Source organism: Portunus trituberculatus, chromosome 22 (genome assembly GCF_017591435.1).
Source record: "Portunus trituberculatus isolate SZX2019 chromosome 22, ASM1759143v1, whole genome shotgun sequence".
NCBI classification, from domain to species: domain Eukaryota; kingdom Metazoa; phylum Arthropoda; class Malacostraca; order Decapoda; family Portunidae; genus Portunus; species Portunus trituberculatus.
The window spans coordinates 8,485,276-8,507,775 of NC_059276.1; the positions used below are offsets into that span (position 1 = coordinate 8,485,276).

General features: G+C 44.8%; 1 protein-coding gene across 2 annotated transcripts in view; it reads left to right on the forward strand.

Annotated features, from left to right (window-relative positions):
• LOC123507536 (Krueppel-like factor 12) overlaps nucleotides 1–22,070 on the forward strand; it is a 44,153-nt gene extending 22,083 nt beyond the window's left edge. Inside the window, exons 3-7 of one of the 2 annotated variants that reach the window (XR_006675672.1) lie at nucleotides 72–1,035; nucleotides 1,352–1,460; nucleotides 1,587–1,891; nucleotides 2,019–4,866; nucleotides 22,046–22,070. Coding sequence is in view for 1 of the 2 variants with exons in the window: in XM_045260457.1 (XP_045116392.1) it covers nucleotides 72–1,035; nucleotides 1,352–1,460; nucleotides 1,587–1,891; nucleotides 2,019–2,191 (1,551 nt within the window). In the remaining variant the exon portion in view is untranslated. Of the gene's footprint in view, nucleotides 1–71; nucleotides 1,036–1,351; nucleotides 1,461–1,586; nucleotides 1,892–2,018; nucleotides 6,123–22,045 lie in introns of those variants that run through there. The other variant, XM_045260457.1, reaches the window with a different exon arrangement.
• The last annotated feature ends 430 nt before the right edge of the window (nucleotides 22,071–22,500 follow it).

Here is a 22,500-nt window from a genome sequence, read left to right on the forward strand (position 1 = left end):
CTGGGAGTAGCCTGGACGGGACGTGGCCTTACATGCATGATTATTCTAAGACGAGTCTTGTGTACCCGCAGGCCGAGGTGCCGCCCGAGCAGGTAGAGCCAGTCGACCTCAGTGTCAAAACCAAGGACGACCAAGCAGCCGGTCCCCAGCCCAGCCCTGGCCATGTCAAGCCAGTCTCCAGGGTGGCCGGGGCGCCAGCGACCCACGGCCACCAGCCCGGGCCTCAGGGCTCCTCCCTGCGGCTGCCAAGGTTCGGGCCTCACCCGGACCCCTCGCGACCACCCTCAGGGCCCCTGGGCTTCACCCCCGTTAGGCTCCCAGTTGATAAGACACGACGGCAACCGAATAATGACCAGCGCGCCGTCAGCTTGTTGCTGACAGAGCAGGGGCCCAAGCTGTCTGCCGAGCGGCGACCCAGCGAGCAGCAGCAGCAGCAGCAGTCACCGGGCAGTGCACTTAGCGTGTCCATCGTGGGGTCCCTCGCCGCAGCCCAAGCAGAGGCAGAGAGCGGCTCCAGCGACCGCTTACCTCGTGTGAGCGAGAGTAACGGCCACAAGCACTTCGACCATCCGCCCTTCAAGTACTCGGAGGGCGCCTCTCCTCCTCTGTCCATCAGGCAGGTGCCCCGCTACACCTCCATCGCCTCGGAGACCGGTGCAGTGTCCAAGCCCTCGCAAACCCTTGCAGTGACCCTTTCCACTACACACTCTACTTCCTCCTCCTCCTCCTCCAAGTCTTTGCCGCAGAGCCTAACGGTGGAGCCGCGCTCCGTCTCCGTGACATCCAGCTGCGGCGTGCCCAGGACCAGGTCCCCCACCCTCTCACCGGACCACAGCGGCCTATCAGCCCTAGACCTGCCAGCCCTGCACATGGGCTTGCCGTTGCACACCTCCAGCTTCTGCATGAGTCCCGACCAGGTGGTGGGCGCCAGCGGCTCGCCCCTCAGACCCAGCGACCCCGCCTTCCTCCTGCACATGTCAAGGTTCCCGGGCTCCCTCCCTCTGCCCCTCGGCCTCGACCTCACCCTCAAGTCTGGTAAGTGTTACCTGCCACGCTATGCGAGTAGTGTGAGTAGTAACAACAGGAGCAGTAGCATCATCATCATTATCATAATAATCATCATCATCATCAGTAGTAGGAGTAGTAGTAGTAGTAGTAGTAGTAGTAGTAGTAGTAGTAGTAGTAGTAGTAGTAGTAGTAATAGTAGTAATAGTAGTAGTTGTGGTGATAGTTGTAGTAGTAGTGGTAGTAGTAGTATGAGTAGCAGTAGTAACAACAGCAGGTGTTGTGATAGTGGTGGTCGGGGGTCAGTGTTGCGGAATACTCAGTGTTGTCTTTCCTCGCCTGGCAGAGCTGGGTAAGAGTCCCATGGACACCCTCAACATGAGTCTGGAGAGTTCCTTTCACAACGGCACCACCTCGCCCTTCCTCTCCCTGCAGAGGATACGAGAGGCGTCTCTGTAAGTACCGTTTTGACTGCTTCCTTAATTGTGAGTGTGGTACAGTACGTACAGTACAAGCCTGAAATGTGATAACGTTCCTGCGCCTAGCCATCTTGCCTCACCTGGGCTGTGTCCTGTCCACAGAGCCCTGTACGGGAAGAGATCGCTGAGTGAGAGTCCTTCGCCACCTCCCCTGGCCGGCACCCGCCTCTCCTCGCCACCACATACCTCCGCCCTTACCTCTTCTACCATCTCCTCCTCGTCCTCTTCTTCGTCCTCTCCTTCGTCGCCCCCAGCAGGCGCCCGGGCCCCTGGTCGGCCCCCTCCGCCCTCTGCTGATTATCCGGAGGTCCTCAGGAGGCGGAAGGCTCACCGCTGTGATTTTGAAGGCTGTGAAAAAGTGTACACCAAGAGTTCACACTTGAAGGCACACAAACGTACACACACAGGTAAGCATCCTGATTAATGGCAACAGGTGACATGATTAATTGGTGACAATGGCGATGCAGGCACCCCCGCATTGTGAGCTGTGTTCACCACTCGTGTTAATCTCAAGTGTTTTTCTTCTCCCTGCAGGAGAGAAGCCTTACCAGTGCACGTGGGACGGCTGCAAGTGGAGGTTCGCACGGTCGGACGAGCTGACGCGCCACTACCGCAAACACACGGGCCAGAAGCCCTTCAAGTGCCAGCTGTGTCAGCGGTCCTTCTCGCGGTCAGACCACCTCTCGCTGCACATGAAGCGGCACTGAGGGCGCGGCGCTGCCAGGGATGAAGGAGACTCGGCTGACGAGGTTCCTTCCTCTCCCGCGCAGAGCAAGCCTTCTCCACCTGTGATAACTGTGCATTTGTTGATGAGACGAGCGGAACAGTGGATCGCCTCAGTCACTGGTCGCGCCGCGCGGCCACCGTCCTCCTGGCCTGGCGCACGTTGCCCCGGAGCCTTCAGAAGGTACGAGTGAAGCTTGTGTATTCGATCTCACGCGTTTTAATTATTTAAATTTTTATCAAGAATGTTTGCAACATTGAGCAGCCTCCTGTCAGTATTACCAGCGCCGCAAGGGTCGTCCCTCCTATCCCCCACTAATGGCGGCTTCGGGGCTGCGGGCGGGTCAGCAGGTGACTGTGAAGCAGCGCCACCGTTCCCCTCCCACCCTGCTGTTGCTGCGACACCGAGATGAGGAAACACTTACACTGGAGGGAATGGCACCAGATGAGCATGTTTACTCTGAATTAGAACGTGCATTTCTATTTCCTGGAAGCCGCGAGGCTCGGCTTCCCCGCGGTTGGCGGCACCACGCGCCGGAAGTCTGTGTGACAGGCGGGCGGCGGGGTGGCGGGGCGGCGCCGGAGCAGCAACAATGGTGCTACTGCAGAGACGCGTCGTTGTGCAGCGTGTTCCCGAGGCCTGAGGGCCCACGGGCCTCCTAGGCCTGCAAGATTATATTTTCTCTAGCGCATTCTATCTGGATATATTTTTTTATACTGCCATACATGTACATGTTTCTTGTGGTTGTCTGTGATCTTGTCTGGACGTAGACTAAGCGCTTCTGTTGTTATTGTTTCGATGTTTTGCGTGATTGTTTGTGATGAGTTTTTTCTTATGTGACTCGCGGTGTTGGACGATCGTAAGTCCAGCCTGGAGGCCAGAACCGCTCTCCTCTGTGCGTCTGTTCCTGTTCGTTCACCTCCCCACTAAGCAGCAACACTCAGCCTCACCACTGGTCAAGGATTCTCTCTGAACACGCGTCAAGGGAGGAGCTGTCTGTCGGAGCCACGCCCTCCCTTGCTACATATCACCGCTCCGACACTCGCCAGATGGTTACAATGTGCGGCGAGTGTTGTGGTCGTCTTGTCTCCGTCCTGTAGTCGTAGTGGGAGTGAGGAGTGATCGCCGCCTGGAGGATTGCCGCGGCGGGTCACGGTCAGCTCGGCGCCTCGGCACCAGCAGCCTGTGCCGGGAATTAATCATTTTGTCCGTGGGTTTACCTGACGACCCGCTGTGATGATGCAACTCCCTGCTGGGGCTGCGTGGCCACGAGCCCCGCTCCCTCACCCATCCCCCGCAGCCCCCAGTCCTCTAGGCCTCCATCAAGGACTAAGTCGCTCTTTCCATCACAGTCTTCCATTATCACGAAGTACAAATAACTTTTCTCTCCTTGTAAATAAGTGGCTTTCCTTTCTCTCTCCTCCTGGGAAGATAACTACGTAGATCACTATTTAAAAGTAGTTGAAGTCGACTAAGAGCAAGCCACGCGCCGCTGCCCTCCAGCCGCTAAGGACTCGCAGGGTCCTTAGCACCAGTTTATATTCCAGGCGGCGTTCGTCCCTCTGAGACACTGAGGTGAAGGTCACGGTGGGAATAGTTGACCTGACCTCCACTCCAGGCCTCTTGTAGTCATTGTGAAAGGACTGACTCGCCTGCTGCCCTCCTCCTCCTCCTCCTCCTCCTCCTCTTCTTCCTGTCACACCTGCTGTACCAACCTTGATTCATCTCTTTACCTGAGTGCCGTGAAATATCTAAAGGTGATTCACTTTACTTTGGACTTTGTAACTGACTTTCTCTTTTCTTAGTTCTTGGGAGAAATTAACTAAATTAGACGCATCCTGTACAACCCCAGATCCCTCAACGGTCCTTCCTGACTCGCGCCTTTCGTCCCCGCCTCTCCCTCCCTCGCCGCGCCCAGGTCCTGGCTGCTGGCGGCTGGACATTAACTTGGCGGGGAAGGGAGCGAGGTGGCAGAGCGGGGCGGGGCGGGGCGGGGCAAGCACTCCTGTCTTTGCTAGTTCTAGTGAATTATTTGTACAAAGACGAGCAATGCCACAAGACTCGTTTGAGGTTAAGAAAAGAGCTATTAAATGCACTCCCTCCTCCCTTTAACCACTTCCCTTCCCCCTTTCCCCCTTTCCCCCCTTCCCTTTCCCCCTTCCCCTCTCGGTAACCCGTGGAGCCGCTTCGCATTAAGTGCCATAAACATAAAGGGTCATTTTGAGGTTCTTTTCCCGTTTTTTAGGCAAGACTAGGGAGTGGTGGGGCGAACCTCGAACAGACCTTTTTTTTTCTATTCCTTTCTTCGTAGGGAGTCTTAGGAGGCTTTAAATGCTCTCTGGAAATCTTGAGGGCATGAAGGAGGAGAGAAAGGAGTCCTGCGTTGCCTCTTCCTTCCCTGGCATGTGATGGCGAGGAAGGAGAGGAAGGAAAAGTAACGGGAAGGCGAAGGTAATATTTGCTGTCGATCATTTGGCGGTCCGTTTTCTCCTCTTAATGTAGTCGCCCCTTTGACCTACGTTTTCTATTCCCCGCGAGCTATTTATGTGTTGATCTTAGTTGATATACTACCCTCGGGCTTTTGTCGTCGTGTTTTCCCTCTTGTTTTACGTGTTCCTGTGGCTGTGTGTATGTGTGTGTGTGTGTGTGTGTGTGTGTGTCGTCCAGTCATCGTCGGGTAGTGTGGTTAAGGTGTTGTGTAAACCTCATTGTCTCTCGTCTGTCCCGTCACGTCCTACCGTCACATTTCCCTCGTCCCGTCCCGTCCCCCCCGTCCATCCTGCCCACAAGTGTTAATCTGGTTCTTCATCAATGCATCAGACACTGCACTAATGTAAACTATCAAGTCACTAATAAATATGCAACAAAACACACCACTAATGAACCTTGAAGTGTTGCGTAGATGTTGTGTTGCTTCATTGTTGTTTTCAGAGCAGCACTGGGATTCCAAAGTCATAATTGATCAGCTGATTCACGTCATTGTGTTGTAAGGAGTATGTGTGTTTCTGTAGGTGTTCTCAGAGGCATGCAACTCAATGACAGACGGTCTAGCTGCATGTAGGTCCTTCACACACACACACACACACAAACACTCTATCCCTATCTCTTGAATCTTATATCCTCTTTCTAGACCAGTGGTTGCTTCAGATAGAGTCGAACCCCCTTCCTCCCTTTCCCCTCTCCCTTTACAAATTTACTGGTCTTATAAAGTTTAAAAAAATATAGTTTATAGTCAACATTGAGAAAAGTTCTTGTTTGGGTTAAGAGAAATTAAACAAAGATATTTTGATCATTATTTGCTTTATGGAGTAATTTCAACTATTTTTAGCCAGATGACTTTATGTTCCCACTGTATCTTCGTCACTCATTCTTAGAAGCTCCCCACCCCCTAAGTTTGAGAGCCACTGTTCTTGGCACCACCTTTCCCATACAGTCCCTCTTCCTCCCTTAAGTTTGAGAGCCACTGTTCTTGGCACCACCTTTCCCATACACTCTCTCTTCCTCTCCACCTCACACCATGGCAGAAGACAAGTGTCCTCATAACCTCGTGAAGGCTGCCGGCATCCTTACTCTCCCAGGGACTTCTGCAGGAGCTAGACCGTAGACCCACCGAGTTCCCTCCTCGTCCTGCCCTCCAGCAACACTCCCCAGTCCAGTGTTGCAAGTGGCTGCAGGATTTAGTGTTGTGTTGAGGAGGTGACTGCTCTGCGTTGCTATCTAGTGTTGCGTTGCACCTCATGTGATCTGTGTTGTGCGAGATGCATTTAGTGTTTCTATTATAAAATCTAGATGACTATTTTTGTAAGATAAACAGAGATTCCAGAATTCAATAGTATTATATTGAAGTGTAAATCCTTGTACATACAATCTCCTTTATAATATAAATAATATAATATAATACGGTTGCTCCTGTTTAACGTGTTTCTCTCCCCTGCATGAATGAAAGTAAGAGAGAAAGAACAAAGAAGCAATCACATTAAGGACACGCTAACAAAAACAAACCATCCTTGACACACAAACACAAATCAAAACAAAACACGACTTCGAAGCTTCATTAAAACTCGAACGATACAAACCCTTCATTGAAACACTTCGGAGCAAAAAATATAAAAAAAAAGATGGAGCTCAGCAGTTACTCAGCGGCAAGCAGTGAGCAAGACACACCTACAGCATCACCACCGCTACCACCACCGCCGCCAGCTGGAAAGTGAGGGAGACATCAGCAGTGGGAATGAAGTTATCAAAATTGCTTTACTGCGGGGAACAATGGATGACTGCGCTACTGAAATTGCTTATTAACATATAAGTGCAGGTGAGTCAAGGTGGATCAAGCGGCTACCGGCGTTACCTGTTAATTTCCACGCCGCCGTAATTTTGCTCTCACCTGAGTTAGTGGCCAGGTGCCCCGCCCGCCTGTGAGCCTTACCGAGAGAGAGAGAGAGAGAGAGCGCACACACACACACACACACACACACACACACACACACACACACACACACACACACACACACACACACACATAGCAAGAGAGAAAGAGAAGGGTGGAGAGTAGCTTTAATCATAAAGAATTAGGGGAGAGACAGATACAAACACACATAAAGACGTAGATAAGAGGATAAGCAGGGGAAACAGACAGAGGCAACACAGATACATACACACAGCTAAGCAGGGGACAAGCAGACAGTCGGACGAACAAACAGGCGCACAGACGCACAAACATACAAGAAACGAAGGAAGGAGAGAAAGAGCATAAATCAATGAGAGACAGGGAAAAGAAAGTCATTTTTTTATATATTACGAAAGAAAGGAAAGGCAGTTACACCACACACTCTCCGTATCTTTTCCTTATATTGCCATAGGAGTAAGATATACGTCGGGCGCCTAAAAATAAAAATAAGGAGAGAAAGGAAGTGTGCAATAAAGTATGACTCCACAGTTTCAAGACAGAATGTTGGTTGCTATAGCGTGTCTTGGTAACATTTGGACGCGGATCTTGACAACTTCACTGCCTCGTGTAGGGAGAGAGAGAGAGAGAGAGAGAGAGAGGGGTGGAGATGGAGGAGTAGTGGGCTGAGATATTCTTATGTGTTTCCTCCTTGTCTCCTCTTCGCTCCATGATCTTTCCTACCCACACGTTCTCTCTCTCTCTCTCTCTCTCTCTCTCTCTCTCTCTCTCTCTCTCTCTCTCTCTCTCTACTCTTTCCTTCTCTTATCATCTTCTTTCCTCCTCATACACTTTGCTCTTCTCTCCTATCTCTTCGCCCGGTTTTTCTCGTCCTCCTGGTTCTCCTCCTCCTCCTCCTCCTCCTCCTCCTCCTCCTCCTCCTCCTCCTCCTCCTCCTCCTTTCTTCCTTCAAGTATCCCTTTATCTCTTTATTCCCTTTCTCCTTTCTACTCCTCCCTTTCCAAAGTCCTCCTCCCATTTCTCCTCCTTTGCTATCACAATCACCTCCTCCTCCTCCTCCTCCTCCTCCTCCTCCTCCTCCTCCTCCTCCTCCTCCTCCTCCTCCTCCTCCTCCTTCTCCTCCTTACCCGGGCTCCATCACGCCTTTCCAAGATTAATATCGTCCTTAGTGCACACACACACACACACACACACACACACACACACACACACACACACACACACACACACACACGGGCAGTATATATTGGAAAGGTCGGTTCAGGTCCCATAATGCATCGGTTACGTTCAGGTTAGATCGCTCAAAACCGGTTGATCTTTGACCTGACTGATGCCGAAATGAGATGAAATCGTCAATAAAATCAGAAGACCCGCTATGAGAGAGCCTTGTGTGTGTGTGTGTGTGTGTGTGTGTGTGTGTGTGTGTGTGGATGATACCTTAAAGCTGTATATATGTTCTGTTTGACACACTTTTTCTTAAGTTTTTGTATATATTTTTTCTTTCTGCCGCTCTGAGTCATTTATATCTCACACATTACGAAAGACAGACAACCAGAAAGGCCAGTAGTAAGACGACACGCACGAAACGGTCTCATTTTCATCATTTTTTTTGTGCACAACTAAAATAACAATAGTGAGAAAAATATCTTAATGGAGTCAGTATAGGAGAGAATCGAATAGCATTGTTTCAGAGTTTTATACGCATTTTAACTACCATGAACCAAACTTTCAAGATATTTTCCATGTAACTGTTCACTTAAGCACTTGTAACCTTCAAATTCCCTGTTTTACTTTAAAGAAACACTTCACGTAACAGCAAAAAAAAAAAAAACATCCTTATTCTATTCTCCCAATCTCAAAAACCATTCAATACGACCCTTGCACTCACGAACAACCGAACACTCCACAGAATCCTACGCAAATCCTTCACAGGGGATCGAATTCGAAGAAACGCAACTCGTGAACAAATGGCGATCGGTCTCAGCCTCACCAGACCAAGACCACTCACGAGGAGGTTTGTTGGGGGGTAAAAATAATGGCTGGTTCGCCGTTAATCCTAGACTCACGGTGGGGCGCCCGGGTGATCGGACAGAGGAGGAGTAGGAGGAGGAGGAGGAGGAGGAGGAGGTGGTGGAGGAAGAGGAGGAGGAGGTGGTGGAGGAGGAGGAGGAGGAGGTGGAGGAGGTGTATCCCTGCATTGATAGTCTTCTCTGGTCAGATGTATTTTCGTGATTGCATTTCGTCTGGCTGAGTTTGTATTCTTTCTTTATATTCAGCAGTGATAATGGTAGTAGTAGTAGTAGTAGTAGTAGTAGTAATAGTAATAGTAATAGTAGTAGTAATAGTGATAATAATAGTAGTAGCAGAAGTAGTAGAAATAGTAGTTGTAGTAGTAGTAGAAATAGCAATAGTAGTAGCAATAGTAGTCGAGCAAGGAATATGTTAACAATAGTAGTAATAGTAGTATAAGTAACAATAGTACTTGCAGTAGAGGTAGCAGAAGAAAAGTAGTAGTAGTAACAGAAATAGTGATAAGAAAAAATAAAACAACCTTAATAGTAAAAGTAGGAGCAAGAGGAGCAACAGCATCAGCAGCAGCAGTAGCACCAGTAACACGATATCTCCCCGTCACCATATATAGCCAAGCGTGGGTCAGCGAGGGCAGGGGGACGCCATATAACAGAAGGGGAATCAGGTAAATAATAGCAGGATAGATACATACCTTTGACTCTTAGGTGATAACATACACCTGTACCCCAAACAAGGTCCCTCAGGTGCTCACTCCTTAGCCCCCCTTAGCCCCAGCCACGTCAGTAATATATGCATAGGCAGCCCTTTGTATCAGCTCCTATATGGGGGAGATAGGAGGGGGTGGAATGATGACAGATGAGGTGATGGGGAGTGTGGGTGATGGATGGTCGGGGGCGAGGTTCAGACTGCGTGTGACTACCGCTGTGAAGGGTGAAAAGAAGGTGATAGGGAGTCTGCTGTCGCCGCTTGTGTGTGTGTGTGTGTGTGTGTGTGTGTGTGTGTGTGTGTGTGTGTGTGTGTGTGTGTGTGTGTGTGCCGCCAAGCAAATTGCACGCTGTCCACACCCATGTACTTATTCCTTTGTTACTCACAATACCATCATTTCTTGCCTCCTCGCTCTATCTCCTTCTCTCTCTTTCCCATCACATCATCATAATGACGGTATCCATGTACTGCTCTTCAGACCTCCCTCGCTTTCTAGTCTTCTTCTTCTTCTTCTTCTTCTTCTTCTTCTTTTTTTTTTCTTCTTCTTCTTCTTTTACTTTATTATCTTCTCTTTTTCCTCCTCACATTCACATACATATTCTCATCCTTATTTTTACACTATTTTATTTTTTCTTATATATTTTCTCTCTCCACACACACACACACACACACACACACACACACACACACACACACACACACACACACACACACACACACACACACACACACACACACACACACACACTCACTCATCTCCCTCCTTCCTTACTCCTCATACTTCACTGCATAGTCTTTATCATTCCCTCTCTCTATCTCTCTCCCTCATTATTCTCCACTCTGCTGCACACAGTCACACATCCTCATCCCATGCATCATCCCCTTGAGAAAAACCTCCTTCTATCTCATCTAAAGCAATATTCTCTTCCTCGTAACTCACTTTCTAACCTTCCTTCTCTCTCTCATACACAGTCACCTCATCTTTCCAGCATATCCCAGCGTCCGTACATATCATATCCTAACGCAATATTCTTCTCCCCGCCCTGCCTCCCGGGGTCTTCCTATCACCGCATCTCCTCCCTCACGCCCTCACACTCCCCAGTCCTATATAGAGCTATCAGAAAGACGGATGGTGTCATTTGTATAATAGTCTCTCTGACAACACACTCAAAATCTTTAAGAACACTATTATATTGCGTAAAACCTTGTTGCTCACTTCGCCGCGCGTGTCCGTCCCTTTCCTGCGGCGGAGCGAGAGGTCATCAAGAAGTCCACGTTTTCCAGTCAGTATTGCTTCGTGGGAGGCTGCTAGCTTGGTGTGTGTGTGTGTGTGTGTCTGAGTGCGTATGTGTAGTCATTTGCGAGAGATAGCATTGCACAGGTGTATTCCTTTTCTTGTCTCGTTAGTTTTGGCTCAGGTAACATTTGCAGGTAATGAAACGGCAGTCATCCTATGCATGTTTTTGAATTCATTACTACAAGGGAACTATATGTCTTAAGAACCGTTCGTGTGTGTGTGTGTGTGTGTGTGTGTGGTGGGGGTGGCTGAGTGGTGACTGCCGCAGCACCTGTCTCGAATTTGTGATAATTGTAAACTCAGGTTGATAGAAATGACCGTGTATCTGTGTTGAGGGTTACCTTGTGAAACCCAATCTCGAAGGACCACTACCGCTCACCTGGAACACCTCTAATTACTTGGAAGGAACTGGAAGGACCGTGGGTGGGGCGGAGGTAGAGTGGTGTGATTTCAGTTTGTTTTTCCTGCTGTGTTCTACTCTTTCTTCTCGTTTTCCTGGTGGAGTTACAAGGAAATGTGTCTCTGTTACCAGGAAAACCAGCAGAGTCGAGTTTCATTGTGGAAATACTGATTATTTGTTTTTTATATCAGTGGTTTGTCAAACTATAATGTTGAAATTGATTAAAAATGATACAGTGCTTTGTTTCTGGTGTGTCTTTGCCGTTCAGTTGGTTGGTTGGTTTCCTTCTTCCTCTGATCTACATTCCACACTTGTTTTTTGTTACGTGATGATCCATTGTTCAGGAAATCTCACGGGAACAACCTCTTTATGCGTTACGGAATATGTTAGTTGAAGACTCGTGACAAACGCTAGACAACATTCCTTAATTGGTTAACCGGCATGAATAAAAATATACGAAAAAAGAGAAAAAAAGTTTATTCATACACGAGAGAAATCCTTGAAAAAATCGGTATATTTGACTGCCCTCGTAACAAACGCTAAACAACTTTCCATAATTGGTTAACCGGCATGAACCAAAATATACGAAATAAAGAAAGACATTTATTCATACACGAGAGAAATCCTTGAAAAAAAAAAAAAAAAAAATTGGTATAGTATATTTGACTCTCCTCGTGAAAAAAACGGTAAACAACTTTCCATGAAGCGAAATGGATCAAAATACACGAAATAAAGGAAGAAAAACGATTATTCATACACGAGAGAAATCGTAGAAAAAAAAAATCGGTATAGTTTATTTGAATACCCTATCAGTGAGGTACTTAAAATTGTGCCAATAATACAAAAAACTCAGATTCTTGAAGTAAACAACGCTACAACTTCATAAACATAAAACGTGATAAACTTCTTTTTAGAGAATAAAATAAAACAAGCAGATATCCCACCATGCTATCTCATGTCCTAAAACAATGTAAAAATATGAAAAAAATGACCAAATAAGAAAAACTCAATAAGCAAGGAAAGGAAGATAACACCCTTTAAAAATTCATTCGGAAACTTGCGTTGAGTCCGAAGTGGATGTCCGGGTGTAAGGAAAACAACAGCCACGGGGATTGACTCGCGATAACCGGATTTTTAACCATCATTCTTGTCCTTTGCGGCTCCGGGCGATTATAGGATTTTAAACATCGTCGTGACCCAACCCGGAGGTGTGCTTAGAAGACTGGTGAAGAGGGGGAGGGGGAGGAGAAGGGTCAGAAGGAGCAGGATGAAAGTCGAAGTTTATGTAACCGGTTGGGCGTGATGGCAAGGCAGGGAACCTCTCCGCTACTCAAGTCGTATCTAGAAACTGAATCTCACAAATACTGTTTTGAAAGACTACGGAGACGATTGCCTGATTACACGTGGATGTTTTAATGATTAGTAATACAGAATACATGTTAAACTATCACTAAAACCACCAGAACAGCCTAAAAACCTCCTACTAGAACCAGATAAATGTCAAAATAAGAAACTGAATCTTACAAGTACTGTTTTGAAAGACTACGGAAACGATTGCCTGAGTACACGTGGATGTTTTAATGATTAGTAACACAGAATACATGTTAAACTATCACTAAAACCACCAGAACAGTCACAAAACTCCTACTGAAGCTAGATAAATGACAAAATGAGAAACTGTTTTGAATATCTCAAGTACTGTTTTGAAAGACCACGGAGACGATTGCCAGAGTACACGTGGATTTTGTAATGATTAGTAATACAGAATATATGTTAAACTATCACTAAAACCACCAGAACAGGCCAAAAATTTTTACTAGAGCAAGAAAAATGTCAAATAAAGAAACTGTTTTGAATCTCGCAAGTGCTGTTTTGAAATTTCACGGAGGCGATTACCTGAGTTCACGTGGATGTTTTAATGAGTATCAATACAGAATATATATTAAACTATCACTAGAAACACCAGAACAGCCTATTAGAGCCGGATAAATGCAAAAATAAGACGTGGCAGTGGCTTGTGAAAGTGCCTCCTCGTCTCCTGATCTTCTTGGTGGGTTTTTGAAATTGCTTTGGTCAGATGTTCCTGGAAGGGCGGTGAGAAATACAGGTTGAAAATAATGATTATAAGGAGGAGGATATAAGAAGCTGCTTGTTCCTGAGGCCTTGATAGGAGGATGCTTGGAGGCTGGTGAAAGATGAGGGTGATGATGATGGTTGTGGTGATGATGAGGAGGATGGTAGAGCCTTGCGGATGTGGTTCAGTGTTAGGTAAGATTATTTTTTCTAGCACTTTATATGTTAGAGAGCTGGCTAGAGACTGGAAAAGTGAGAAATGAGTGAATAAGGTGATAGATTGAGAGATAAAGGAAAATATAGGGAGTTATTTGTCACTGTAAGTTTATATGGAGTTTCGAAGAGTTTGTTGACCAAGTTTGTATATGGGGAGTGAAAAAATACGTATATATTTAGTTTCATTTATGTTTTTCAGAGTTTATTTTCTTACTTATTTGTGTTTAGAGAGTAGGGTGAAAATTTATTATATAGTGAAAAAATATATACTTTTTATTATATTTTGGAGGGAAAGGCTGTTACTACTGAAGAGAAAAATGTGAAGAAAAATAAATAAAGAAGGAGTTTGTTGTTCGTGTGCATTCATCAGGTGTTTAATAGTTTTGACTCACGCAGATGAATGAATGAATCAGTGGAATCGTGATTGAAATATGTAATTGAAAGAAATAGCCTTCCATTACATGCAATATAAATAAACAATGAATGGATGCAAAAATCGGAAGGAAAAAGGAAAAGTGATATGGAAATGCTCAACTTTTACGATTCAGGAAACTTATTTTTGAGATTTGTTAGCTTTGAAGGAAGGAAAGTAAACAAAAACATTAAAAAAATAACTTGATGGAGATATGAATAGGAATAAACATAAGAAACTACAAGTTAGATTGCACACACACACACACACACACACACACACACACACACACACACACAGACACACACACACATATATACTCATTCTCCCTCACCCTCTCTCTCTCTCTCTCTCTCTGAAGCGTGTGCCTGCATGCAACACTGGAGGAAGTGAGCCATTTTTCTCCCTCCACGAGACGCAAAATTGCTGCCCAACAAGCTTGAAAATAAATACAGGTACAAAATAGAAAACAGGCGATTGATGTGCAAATTATAAGTGGGACGCGTGACCAATTAAGTGAATCAGCAGTAATATTAGTCAGAGCTGCTGCCTCGTCAGGGAAGAAGAAGCCACCCCTCCTTGCCTTACAGGTGTGCAGGTGTGCGGGGCTGAGGGGCGTCGCAGTCTCCCCAGCAGGTGTAGAGGTGAGGGAATAAAGAGGGTTTTTAGTGTTCGTTGTAGTAGTGGTTGCTTTTATATGGATGAATTCAGCTTTCCCCCTATTTGTGTGATGAGAAACAATGGTAATCGTCCTTGTGGTCTGGTCTAACTTTCGCCTTAGTGGTTTTTAGCTGTAAGACTGTGATACATGATGATACATGATAGATTCTCCTCTTTTTGCAATATCGGGTGTAAAAAAAAGTGAAGAGACATGAAGGATTAAAGTCAACAAATAATAGTTTTAGAAATATGAGTAGGAAGGATCATATATTTGCTATTTACACAGATTTTTTTACTTTTTGGAGTTTGATGATTGAAATACATGATCTTCTTATATTTTGGGTGTAAAGGAGTAACAAGGAGGAATGGTAGTAAATATATCGTATGAATAAAATAAAAATGAATGGTGAAATCTTTACAATATTCAGAGTTCATAATTCCACCCACTAGACCTTTTTAACCTCTTCAGTACTGGGACGCATTTTTACCAAGAGTTTGTGGGTGTGATTAGACAAATTTACTTACATTAGAAAGTGTCTATGGAGGTCAGAAGATAAATGGCCAGAGACTTCACTACTTATATTCCCACAAAAGTTTCTGAAGCTGTAGAAAATCACCAAATAGTAACCAGAACTAACATGAAAACGCGTCATGGTACTGAAGGGTTAACCACACATCCTACGATCCTTTCAGCGTGTATGTAGGATACCCACATACTTAGACAATGCTCAGGTTTCACGTAACAAGGCAAACACGACCGTCGCATGGCCTTGTGTCCCGCGCCTCACCTGCCCAATCCCTGCTCCGCCGCCACGCTATTTAGCCAGCTATTTTAGGACACCGTGGACATGTCTGGCGTGTGTGGGGAAGCGAGTGTTTGCAGAGGACGAGACTGTTGGTATTGGGGACATGGATCCTATCGGGGCGCCTTATCGGTAAGGTATCACTGAGGAGTTTTATTTCTAGTTCTTATCGGTGGAGAGTCATCGGTATTCCTGTCTTTTTGTGTGGTGGTGGTGGTGATGGTGATGGTGATGGTGATGGTGATGTATGTGTGTGTGTGTTTCGTTCACATACACACACACACACACACACACACACACACACACACACACACACACACACACACACACACACACACACATATATCAAGACAAATCACCACAATTGTAGACAGAATTCTACCCATTTAAATCCATAGGTGTCGTAAGCGTGCACGGAGACCCCTGTAGGATGTCTAAGGATACGTGTAGGAGAGACAGATTACCTTCCCAACCTGATCCGCGAGTCTGAGTGTCACGTGGGATCCTGGAGAGGCGAGGGAGGTTCATAATCTTAGCATTATGAACCGGGTGTCAGTTTAAGCCAGTGAGGTAAGGCGGCAATGAAAACAGAGGCTGGAGTGATGAGGAGAAAAAAAAAAAATGGAGAGAGAAAAGAGAAAAAAAAGATGGAGATTCGTTTCCCATCACCTTGACGGAGGAGAAAGAGGAGGAGGAGGAGGAGGAGGAGGAAGAGGAGGAGGAGGAGGAGGAGGAAAGCATGCAGGGGGTCACATTGCTGATAGTGGGGGTGGCTTTACGTGTAGGAGACGGGGGAGAGATGGTAGGAAAGGCACTGGGGGCAGGTACAGGGAGAAATAGTGAAGGTAGTGGTGGGGTGGTAGGGCAGGGACGCGGATGGGTGGGGGTGTTGGGTGGTGCAGGGGGTCGGGACACGGGAGGGGGTGCGGGATACAAGTTTACGTCCAGTTATTGACTATAAAGCTAAGCGCTCCACCCTCCAGCAGGTGTAATCTTGCCGCCGCTGCCTGCTACTCCCTCCTGCTTCTCCCTGCGCTTCCCTGAGTCTCCCTTCCTTATCAGATGGTGCGGTGGGCGTCGGCGTCTTAAAGGCAGAATGTTTTATCGTCAGTTTCGTCTCTCTCTGCCATTGACTTGCTTCTGTTCTTTTCACCTTTATCTTTTTATAACTGTTGCCGCTTACTCTTTATCTACGCGAGGTGGTGGTGATGGTGGTGGTGATGGTGATGGTGGTGCGGTGTGTGACTTCTTATTTTCCCTTTCATCATTTATTCATCTACTCTAGCATTCCTTCCTCATAGACTTTTCCTTTCTATCTTCACTTCCTCCTTCCTTCCCCTCCCTGCTTTCCTCCACAGTAGCAGCAAAGCGATGATAAAAGTGGTCTGATTTTAGTGTCCATTGAGGGATGACGGGATTAATGACACGGCAAGAAATGATCCACTTTGAACTCTTTCAATGGAGGTGGTGGAGCGAGGAGGAGGAGAAGGAGGAGGAGGAGGAGGAGGAGGAGGAGGAGGAGGAGGAGGAAGGGCCTTGTAGGATGGACTAGGCGTTTCTAATGAAGCCAAGGAGAAAGGGGAAAGGAAGTAAAAAATATTGAATAGCGGATTAAGAAATGCTTACTTAGATTTAAATGAAAAAACTGCATCGTATTGTATTCAGTGATTGCAGCTCCCAGTTCTGTTAGTATTTTTTTTTTCATATTTCATTGCATATCCATTTACACCGTGTCTCTTGTTCTTGTTCTTGTTCTTCTTGTTCTTCTTGTTCTTCTTGTTCTTCTTTTTTTGTTGTTGTTGTTGTTCTTCGTTTTCTTCTTGTTCTTGTTCTTCTTCTCATTCTTGGTCTTCTCATCTTGTTCTTGTTCTTCTTGTTCTTTTCTGTTTCCTCTTCTTCTTGTTCTTGTTCTTCTTCTTGTTCTTCTTTTTCTTCTTCTTCTTCTTCTTCTTCTTCTTCTTCTTTTTAACTCATGGTGAAGGTCGATTACTTTCAACGTAGCAAGGCTTTTTTTTTTTTTCTCCTCAGGTTTAAAAGCCACAATTTTCATCCTTCATCCCCACTGTTGTAGTGCTCCTTTCCTTTATTCTATTGGCAAGACATTTTTCAAGCTCAAAAATCATACTCCTCTTTAATCCTCCGTGTCTTATTTTTTCAGTGTTCTTTGCTCGTGTTCAAGAATTACTGATTTCACCCTTCAATGCCACATGTTCATCTTTGTTTTCTTTCCACGTTTAAAGACCACAAACTTCAGCCTTCGATTCGCCGGGCCATGGTGTTCTTTATCAGCAAGGCAGGTTAGTGAGTCACTCCCGCACACTCACACTCAGTCATTTGTTACGAGAGGAAACGTATCTCTTTTCTTTGTTAACTTTCCTCAATGCAATTCTCTGAGGTCTGGCCGGCGGACGCAACCCTCCTTCCATCGGGTGATTGATGACCGCGTGTGAGGCCAGCCAGGGACCCGAGGCTGCCTTTGTGTGGGGCACTGATTCGTAAACCTGCACGTAATTATCCTCAAAAGGTATGATTTTACCTTTCCTTCAGGGATACACGCCTCTGCTAATGTTTCGTTGGCTCAGACTCGCCTCGTGTTTGGATACAAGACAACGGAAAGCAAGATAATATTTCCATTCAATTCCCTATTTTCTCTTATGAAATTCTCTTTATTTCGACTGACCTTTGACCCGCAAGGGGATTGGCAATTAAGTGGACCTTTTTGGAATTTTTGTTGCCCTTGACCAGTTTCCCCTCTTATACAAAAAATCTTGCTTCATTCAGAGGTAGTGGATGTATTGTTAGTGTGATAAGTGATAATGAGTTGCATATTCAATTATCCACGTCTTTGAAATGCAAGATAACATAGAGAAGGATGACATTTTTACATTATAATTCTCCCCTGGTCTGGTGAAGGCATGGCTGGATGGGAGCTTTGCCATATCAAAATTTCACAGCCAGAAATATCAAGGTTACATAAACCGATAAGATTTCACGGCCCGATTGAAGTTTCACTGGCTTGTAAAAAAAAATCACTCACTCATACGAATTTCACAATCCATTAAACTTAATAATATGGTAATGAAAATGTTAATATAGATCAAACGAATAGATAAATAAGTAAACAGATGAATAAGTAAAACGAGGAAGTCAGTAAACTAAACAGCCATTGAGATAGAGACCATAAGATCACAAGAGTATAAAAACACATTCATTAAGGCATAGAAATATAAACAAAACAACTGGGTCCATATTAAAAACTCTCTTCTTTCTCACCACGACTATTTTCCAAGGCCATTGAGATGATTAGCGGGGTTTTCAACAGTGTTTCTCCAGTTAATGATATATAATTCTTATCAATCTGTCTCTAGAACCTTAAAAACACCTTAAAAACTCGTGTAAACTTAAATAAACCCTTTTGAAATAATAAAGGTGAAGCAAAGAAGCACTTGAAAATACGAGAACTACTGCATGATAATATAAATAAACTAAAGAACCAACTAACTAACAAACTAAGCAAAAACAACTAGAAACAAGAACACACAGGCAATGATACATATCTTTTCAATTACGCCATTACTAATTCAAAGCTGTGAGAAAGGCAGGGACTCAGTAATGATGTAGAGGATTCACCTGGGCTTATAAGGGCAAGCTGAGAGTAAGTGTGGCTAAAGGTTAAGAGCTGCGGGTCATTTAACTAAGAAAGAAGATTAGGTTAGGAAAATGGTACGTCAGGCGGTCCCCCTTACCATTAATTACCTGTATGGAGAGAGAGAGAGAGAGAGAGAGAGAGAGAGATGGGAGAAATCTAGACACAATATTGACAAAAAATGAGTAAACATATGGAGAAACAGACAAAAATCAAAGAAAATATTGATAACTAGCCAGAGAAAATAAATTAGAATACACAAAACAGACAAAATAAAATAGAGAATAAGAGAAAAATAGGAATTAAAGATAGAGGGAACGGCAGAGCAAGACAAACACAGAGACAGACAGACAGACGAACAGAGAAACAGACAGACGGACACAGAGACAGAAGTGCTGCAGGGAGAGAGAGCTGAAGTAATAAAAATATATATATGATAATGTTATATGTGCCTTGGCCTTGAGGTAATGGGGGAAAGTTTTGCTCAAGTCATTACACATAAATGGTATGAAGAGAAATGAAACTGTAATTCCTTAAGATCAGATGATCCTCCCGTGAGAACATTTAAGTCGAAGAAAAGAGAGAAAAAAATGGAATACTCCGACTTTTAATACGAAAATCACTCAGTGGGAAGCTCAAATACAATACAGTAACGTGAAATAAACATCCCCTCGTATTGAAAACCTTGGAAAACACACCAAAACCTAAATACTATATAGAACTGACATCCATATGCTCAACTGTACAGTAGAAAAAACACCTGAGAAAATGTTACTTTTACCTGGGATGGGGGCACAATAATTCCAAGGTCTGGGTTTTGCAATTAGGGAAAAAAGACAAAGTGAAAGTATGCCGAAAAAAATGCTAATCAGCCTTAATACTGTAAAGCTAACCATGCAAAATTAACTGATAGAGCTTTTTTGCTTGTAATGACGCAGTAATGACCACTATAGGAGGAGGAGGAGGAGGAGGAGGAGGAGGAGGAGGAGGAGGAGGAGGAGGAGGAGAGGAGAAGGAAGAGGAGGACGAATGAAAATAAGAAAACATAATCCTGGGTTGTATTGAAGGAATTATTAAGGAATGGGAGGAAGGAGGGAGAGAGAATGAGAGAGAGATAAAAAGAGGGAGAAAAGGAGGGAAAGGAGAACAGAATGAGAAATAGAATGTATGATTGACTGAGCATAAGAAAATAAGCAGAGAGAGAGAGAGAGAGACAGAGAGAGAGAGAGAGAGGGGGGGGGAGGAGGACGAGAAAGAGAGCGAGAGAGGTTATGGAGCAAATCTTTTTCCGTCTCAGAAGTTAATGAGCGTGTAGAGATGGCGCCGGAAGGATATTTCTCTCTCTCTCTCTCTCTCTCTCTCTCTCTCTGTCACCTCCATACAGCCATCCAACCAACCATCCCTTCCTTTCTCCCACCCTCTTAGACCTCCCTGCCTCCCTATACCTGCGACAAATAGGTTAATTATGCATATTAGGAACCACATTGGACAGGTAACATCACTTTCCGTCAGGCTGCAGATTAAGAGCAGGTAATGAGAACTGTCATTGCACCTGAGGAGATCAAATATTACCTGAAAGAACCTATAAATCATGATCTCTACGTAGGCCTTCCATTGCCCCAGGTGAGATAAATAGCAAGTAAACCTATGGCATTTAATAGAGCTAATAAAGGTGATAGAATGTAATGAAAGGGACGCAGGTGAAGGGAAGGGCTAGAAGGGGCGTCAAGGTATGGGAAAGATGGAAGGGGGTCTCAGAGGTGATGGGATGATGGGAATGGTAAGTGAGAAAATGAAGGGGTACAAGTGGAGAAAGGAACCGGCCATTTTTTCAGCTAGGAGAGTGTACAGATGTAGATAGATTGGATGGTGAGGGTGGTGGTTATGGCGATAGTGACGATGAAGCGATAAGGATGATCTTGATGGTGATAGTGATGAGATTATGTGGATAGTAAAAAAATAAGTATGGTGATAGGAAAAGATAGTGTAGATTGGATGATGAGGGTGGTGGTTAGTGGTGATAGTGGTGATACTGACGATGAGGCGATAAGGATGATCTTGATGGTGATAATGATGAGACTGTGTGGATAGTAAGAAGATAAAGCTTATGATAGGAAAAGATAGTGTGAATAGGTGAAATGATAATAAGTGTGGTTTTAATGGTGAATAAAGTGAAGGTTACGATTATTATGAGAACGAAGATTGTGAGCAGCAAATATTTTCAGTAAACAGAGAGATGATAAGTGGGGAAGACAAATATATACAAATATACATCAAACAGAGCGTGAATAATGTGGAATAATGCATAACATGAACACCAAATAATACATCATACAAAATAACAACAAAGAAAACAAAAGAAAATATAGAATTAGAGAAAGAAAGTTAAGGAGAACACAAGCTGAGTGAAACCAACTAAAAAACAAGATTCATGAGAGCAAAATATGATGACTTGCTATATACACAATTCACTCCAACCATTTCCTCTCTCCAACCTTCCCTCCCACCACCCATTCCCTCTTTCCCTCACTGTTTCCCTCCCTCCACCTCCACCTCAGGCACGTTCCACCCCACATTACCTACATAAGACAGCAAAGAGTGACGGAAACACCTTAAAAATAGACCATGACAGAAGCTTCTCATTACCTTCCGTGTCTCACCTGTACCTGCCTCATTAGCGTCTTCCAGGTGTTCGTCAGGGTCCAAATCCACCTGAGTTTATAGAGTTGAATGTGTTATTACTCAAGAGTGCTTATATTTGAATGTCTTTCCTCATACAACATAATTTTTGCATGTGGCTGGAGGTGATGTTGGTGTTCTTTTATATTTTGTTATTGTTATGGGGTTAAATAGATGTTGTGGTTTCGATTGATGTTAATGATGCATGTTAATATTCAAAGCTTCGTGTTTATTTCCCAGTGCATTATTGTCTGCAGGTAAATACAGGTTAGGTTAATGATGTGTGTAGGATGTGCTTAATCTACTGAAACCTTGCCAAAAATGACCTGCCTGAAGTTAATTGAATGGGTAAATGATCTCTCTCTCTCTCTCTCTCTCTGGTAGGTACGGTGAGATGGACGCGACAGGTGTGTGGGACAGGTGTACCCTTACCTGTTTATTAATGATGTGCCTCCCCGCGCAGCCGACACTGATTGCTAGGTAAGGCGGGAGAGGCTCAGGTGATTACAGGTGTGTGTGTGTGTGTGTGTGTGTGTGTGTGTGTGTGTGTGTGTGTGTGTGTGTGTGTGTGTGTGTGTGTGTTTATCTATCATAAGATCACGGTAGGTTTTCTCATTATTAAGCTAGCACTACCACTATTACTACTACTACTACTACTGCTGCTACTAATACTAATTCTACCACTACTACTTCTACTAGTGCTGCTACTACTACTTCTTCTTCTACTACTACTACTACTACTACTACTACTACTACTACTACTACTACAACAACAACTGCTACTACTACTACTACTACTACTACTACTACTACTACTACTACTACAAGAACAACAACAACTACTACTACTGCTACTTCGCTACTTCTACTATTATTACTACTACTACCACCACCACCACCACCACTACGACTACTACTACTACTACTACTACTACTACTACTACTACTACTACTACTACCACTAC